General features: G+C 45.1%; 1 protein-coding gene across 2 annotated transcripts; it reads left to right on the forward strand.

Moving 5' to 3' along the window:
* Nucleotides 1-223: 223 nt before the first annotated feature.
* LOC131195237 (tubulin beta-2 chain) lies at nt 224-5,690 on the forward strand. 2 transcript variants are annotated; one of them, XM_058176995.1, is made up of 5 exons: nt 236-396; nt 2,069-2,177; nt 2,345-2,426; nt 2,993-3,103; nt 4,411-5,690. In XM_058176995.1, the coding sequence occupies exons 2-5, from the start codon at nt 2,088-2,090 to the stop codon at nt 5,469-5,471; spliced, it is 1,344 nt and encodes a 447-aa protein (XP_058032978.1). In that variant the 5' UTR covers nt 236-396; nt 2,069-2,087; the 3' UTR covers nt 5,472-5,690. The 2 variants fall into 2 exon arrangements, with proteins under 2 accessions (XP_058032980.1, XP_058032978.1); XM_058176997.1 differs by lacking the exon at nt 2,345-2,426 and having other exon boundaries at nt 224-396.
* The last annotated feature ends 310 nt before the right edge of the window (nt 5,691-6,000 follow it).

Consider the following 6,000-nt stretch of genomic DNA (forward strand, 5'->3'; position numbering starts at 1 on the left):
AAAAAAAAAAAGACCGCAAGCAACCTGCCTCTCCCCTTGCTAAGTAGCATAGACGACACCCCCGGCCTTTTTTTTTTTTTTTGCCGCGGTCGCCTCCTGCGCGCCTGTCCAGAGCCGCATTACATCACCCGAGGAGAGGCGGGGCTTGGATGGAAAGGGGCGGGGCGTGGGCTGCAGAAGGGCGGCGAGCCGAGCTCCCGGTATAAAAGGAGGCTCGCAGAACGAGCTCTTTCCCTGTCGCAGGTTGCCAGCACCCGGAGCAGGTGGGGTTTAAAGCAGGAGGCTGAAGCAGCGGCCACTGAGGGGGTGGGGGTGTGAGCCCAGAAAAAAGCCGTCGCCATGCGTGAGATTGTCCACATCCAAGCCGGCCAGTGCGGGAACCAGATCGGAGCCAAGGTACCCTGGGCGAAGGGAAGAGAAAGGCTTCGCGGCGGGGTGGAGGTCAAAAGTGTCCCCGGGGGTCTCTCTGCATCTGTGGGCGGGGCAGCCGTTTCCTTCCACCTGCAGCAGATGGTGGGGGTAAAGCCGCTCGGAAATCCAATTACTCTGCTCTGCAAATCCAATACTCACTCTCTCTCGTTCTGAATAATGAAAAGAAGAAATCGATATTATTGCACTCGCTAATCGGTTGCACCTTTATTTTTATTTTATTTTTCTTTGTTCTGCTTCAGTGGAAGGGAGGGGGGAGAGCGCTTGTTCAGCGCTCATAGTCAGGTTCATCGCTGCGGCACAAAGGAAGGTAGCCGGCGGGCGAGCTTTTTACCCGGGGCGCCTGGAGGGGGGAAAAAAGGCGTGTCTTTCTCCCCCCCCATTGCTTTTTAATGGTCGGTGGGGGAAAACGCGATACCAGCTTCGGGCGACTCGGTGAGAAAGCAGGGATTCTGTCGAGCCAAGTAAAGAGACCTTGGCCACACCCTTACTTCCCTTCCATTCAGACGTACCCTCTATTATATATATATATTAGTGCAGAGATAGACTAGACTAAACTAGAGGACTCACTGCATATAATTTAATTGGAACAGAATTCTGGAATTTGAGTTCCAGCAATAGAGGCACAAGATACAGAATTATAGTCCCCTGCAATTCTAATGTGTTAATTTTTCACGAGGCTGGGGAGACTATATTGAATGTGAAATCCAGCTAACAATTGGAGGGGGGGGGAGAGATAGAAAAGAATCTCAACTCTTCGCTGCCATCTAGGCAGATCTGGTTGGTGGTACCCATTGTTGGTGCTTTTGACACTGCTACACAGAAGCGGACTCGGTAGCCTCTCCTGGGAAAATTGAGACCCAAACCATTAGCTGCTCTGAAGGTTGAAAATAGGATCGATCCAGTGCTGTGCAGTTTTAAGCCGTCTGCAGCCCCACCTCTCAAAGACAGTCGGAAAATGTTCAGCACGCATTATGTAGATCTTAAAAATACTAAGCACCACTGGTTCCTTTTTTAAGGGACCTCAAATCAGATGAAGTCAAATGTGAACATTGATATCGCAGGGAAGGAAACTGGGTTTTTTGTTTTGTAGGTAGGTGTGTGAACCTCACAATCCTCCATCTTCAGTTATTCTGATGTGGAACACCGAGTCTGGGCGAAATATTTTCTTCATTTCCTTTCTAGAGACAGCTGTTAATAAAGACGCTTCGATGTAAAATTGTACAGTGTTCTTTCGTAAAGAACACTGAACATAAAGGGAAAAAAACCGTGAAGACTAGTTTTAATTAGAACGTATCCGAAAATAATAAAGAGCAGGAACAGCTGTTATCTTTCATTTATGGTCTCCAACTCTCTTCCTGGGCAAGAATGGTGCAGAAGAACGGTGGGGGTTTTTTTTAGAATTAATTGTAAGTCAGTGACAGAACCTCTTTCTGCCTTCAGCTGTAAGTCTGTCATTTCTTTGTACTTTAAAATCCCTGTTCCTTTTGACAGAGCTGCCTTGATTTCTGCTGGGGTAGCAACAGCAGCTCTGACAGCAGAATTAGACAGGGTGTGCCTCCAAGAAGCACGTGCTGCAGCAAAAGCTTCCTGGCATTTTGAACACAGTTGCTAACAGCTCTCAAAAATCCCATTCCAGTTCTGGGAGGTCATCAGCGATGAGCATGGCATTGACCCCACTGGCAGCTACCATGGAGACAGCGACCTGCAGCTGGAGAGGATCAATGTCTACTACAATGAAGCAACTGGTAACTGGGGTAGGGGGTGGGGAAGAGAAAATCTCTGATGCGTTGTGCCTGAATTTTACATTAGAAGAAAGAAGGCAGCCACCGAGAGCAAAGTGTGACAAATCAGTCTGGTTAAATCCCTAGCAAAGCATGAATGCCTACTTGAAATTCTATCCATGTTTCCTTAGATCCAGGCGTGTCTGGCTGTGGACTGCATGCAGCCCTCGACAGCTAATACGGTGGCCCACAAGATAGTAAACCCTACTACAGGTAGTCTTCAAGTTAGGACCAAAATTTATGTTGCTATGGGAAACATTTATTAAGTGAATTTGCCCAATTTTATGACTTTTCACGATTGTTAAGCAAATCGTTGCATTTGTTAAGTTAGTCACATGGTTATTAAGTGAATCAGGATTCACTTAATTGATTTTGATTGTCAGAAGGTTGCAAAAGCCGATCGCATGACCCTGGGACACTGCAACTGTCATAAATGTGAACCAGTTGCCAAGCATCTGAATTCTGATCACATGACCATGGGGATGCTGCAGTGGTCATAAGTGTGAAAAAACAGTCATAAATCAATACACTACTACATTATATATTTTATATGTGGCCCAAGGCAATTCCTCAAAGTGACCCAGGCATGCCAAAAGATTGGCCATCCATGGCTCCTTTAGATGTACACCTCCCCTTCTGTCTGTATCATAGCTGTGTGTTTCTTCACCAAATAGCAATGAGTTGCCAAGAGCATGGAAGCAGCTTTGAGTTTCTTTTTTCTTTCTTTCTTTTTAATTGGTTGGATCAGTAATCCTGGGTATTTTGTCTTTTCCACACAGGTAACAAGTATGTTCCCCGTGCAATCCTGGTTGACTTGGAGCCTGGCACAATGGACTCGGTCAGATCTGGACCTTTTGGCCAGATCTTTAGGCCTGATAATTTTGTCTTTGGTGTGTAGCTGATCTACATGGCTTCTCTTTAAAAATACTCAGTTGTGTTTGAAAAGCAAAATGGCCATTCCCAATGGAAACTGTCAATGGAAAATAATGGGATGGTGATGGTTTTTTGCACAAGAGCAGGGGTGGGCACTAAGTGACCTTCCATAAATTTTTAAATAATGACTTCCAGCATTCCTCAGCAGCATGGCTAGTGCTGAGGAAAGCCAGCTGCTGTAGTTTCCATGAATTGCAAAAACCTAGACTTTGTTTTTAACTCATTTGAATTCAATATATATAAAGAGCATATGTGAAGGACCAGACTACTGATTCTTTTAAATCGACTTCACCTGCATGGGACAAAAACTTTTTCACTCTTTATTGAAAATAGACCCCAAAAAAGAGGTCAAGCATCTCTAGGCGAGGGAAATTTGTGGTTTAAAAAGGCTGAGTAAGTCTTGTAGCCTCAAAGAAATTAGTTCCCTAGAATAGGTTGCAGCTCAGAAATCAGCAGCAGTATCTACCCTATTTATAATAAATTGTGCCTGGGTTCAGATACAGTCTACTGAATAAATTACAGGGGTGGGATATATGTGGTATGTTAGGCTGAGAATAAAAGCTTCATTTTGGCTTTAGTATTATGTGTGAAACTCTCATTATATTTAAATGCAGCCTTGAAGTGCTCAGATAATAAAGGAAAGAAAGTGATTTGGTATGTGCAAGGACACTTGTATCGTATCTGTGGTAGCTCCTTAAAACAGCCCCATCTTCTCTGACCATAAGGCCAGTGGTGGGATTCATCCAGTTTGCACCAGTTCGGGAGAACCGGTTGTTAACTTTCTGAACAGTTTGGTAAACTTGTTTTTGGAAGAAATCATTAGGGCAGAGAACCGGTTGTTAAATTACTTGAATCCCACCACTGCATAAGGCTATATACAAGCAGTCCTCATTTAGCAACAATTGAGACCAGCAAGTTGGTGTATAAGCAAAGTGGTTGCTGAGTGAAAAATCCCGATGTAGTGATTGAACTTCAGCTGCAAAGGCTGTATATGCGAGGATTGGTCACAAACTTTTTCATCATTGTCATAACTGAAGAGTCACTGTCTGAGGCAGTCACTAAATGAGGACAACCTGTAAAATATTAATATGTAATGCATCTCCTGTGTGTGCAATAGGTGGCATAGTAATTTAAAGAGCTGTTTTTTAGAATTTGACCAAAATACAACTGAAGCGTATAAATAGTTTCTACATGTGCAAGGTAATATTTGTGAAATAGTTATTAACTAATCTTATTTTCTTCTGGGTACTTTTTTTCCTTTTAGGCCAGAGTGGTGCTGGGAACAACTGGGCCAAGGGCCACTACACAGAGGGAGCTGAGCTAGTGGATTCGGTGCTGGATGTAGTAAGGAAGGAGTCTGAAAGCTGCGATTGCTTACAGGGCTTCCAACTCACCCACTCGTTGGGTGGGGGCACTGGATCTGGCATGGGAACGCTTCTCATCAGCAAGATTAGGGAGGAGTATCCTGATAGGATCATGAACACCTTCAGTGTAATGCCATCTCCAAAAGTGTCAGACACGGTGGTTGAGCCATACAATGCCACCCTCTCTGTCCACCAGCTGGTAGAGAACACGGATGAAACTTACTGTATTGACAATGAGGCTCTGTATGACATCTGCTTCCGCACACTGAAACTCACAACTCCAACCTACGGCGATCTCAACCACTTGGTGTCTGCCACCATGAGCGGAGTGACCACCTGCCTCCGGTTCCCCGGCCAACTGAACGCGGATCTTCGCAAGCTGGCGGTCAACATGGTGCCTTTCCCTCGTCTGCACTTCTTCATGCCGGGCTTTGCTCCCTTGACGAGTCGTGGCAGCCAACAATATCGTGCCCTGACGGTCCCGGAGCTGACTCAGCAGATGTTTGATTCCAAAAACATGATGGCGGCCTGTGACCCCCGCCACGGCCGATACCTGACGGTGGCAGCCATCTTCCGGGGCAGAATGTCCATGAAGGAGGTGGATGAGCAGATGCTGAACGTCCAGAACAAGAACAGCAGCTACTTTGTGGAGTGGATCCCCAACAACGTGAAGACGGCCGTGTGTGACATTCCTCCCCGAGGCCTGAAGATGTCTGCCACCTTCATCGGCAACAGCACCGCAATCCAGGAGCTCTTCAAGAGGATCTCTGAGCAGTTCACAGCCATGTTCAGGCGGAAGGCTTTCTTGCACTGGTACACCGGCGAAGGCATGGATGAGATGGAGTTCACGGAAGCCGAGAGCAACATGAATGACCTGGTTTCCGAGTACCAGCAATATCAAGATGCTACTGCAGATGAGCAAGGAGAGTTTGAGGAGGAAGGAGAGGAGGATGAAGCTTAGAGGTTGAGTAGGGTTAGTCCATAGGCAAGTGTCCAAGGTGAGAGCTGTTCAGCTGTACCAGTGCATGCTTTTCCAGTTATTCTTGGTGCTTTTCACTGTTGCCTCTGTCAGCAGTTTTTGTAACGTCACTCTTTATGTAACACTAGTTGCAAAAGATTTCTGGGGGGAAAAGTCTTCTGTTTCAATGTCTGATCAAACATAAAAAGTATTTGTGTTTCTCATTGGTGTCGATTCTTTTCTTACAAAATGTCATAAGACATTTTTAGCTAATTGAAGGAGTATGGCAAGCTGATATTAATTTCCCTTTGCTTTTATAGTGTGGACTGTCAGTAAAAAAAATATGAATATTGTTCCTTAGTGATTTTGTAGTTTATATTTCCCCCTGTTAATAACAATGGCTGTTGAGGAATTTTGACCAAGTAATTATTCATTCTCTCCCTATAATGCATATTCATCACTGAGGTGTAGTCTTTTAGCACAATTTTAGGGAAATTAATTTATGGGCATTGGTTATAAATGTTTGCTTTTT

Source organism: Ahaetulla prasina, chromosome 3, assembly GCF_028640845.1.
Source record: "Ahaetulla prasina isolate Xishuangbanna chromosome 3, ASM2864084v1, whole genome shotgun sequence".
NCBI lineage: Eukaryota > Metazoa > Chordata > Lepidosauria > Squamata > Colubridae > Ahaetulla > Ahaetulla prasina.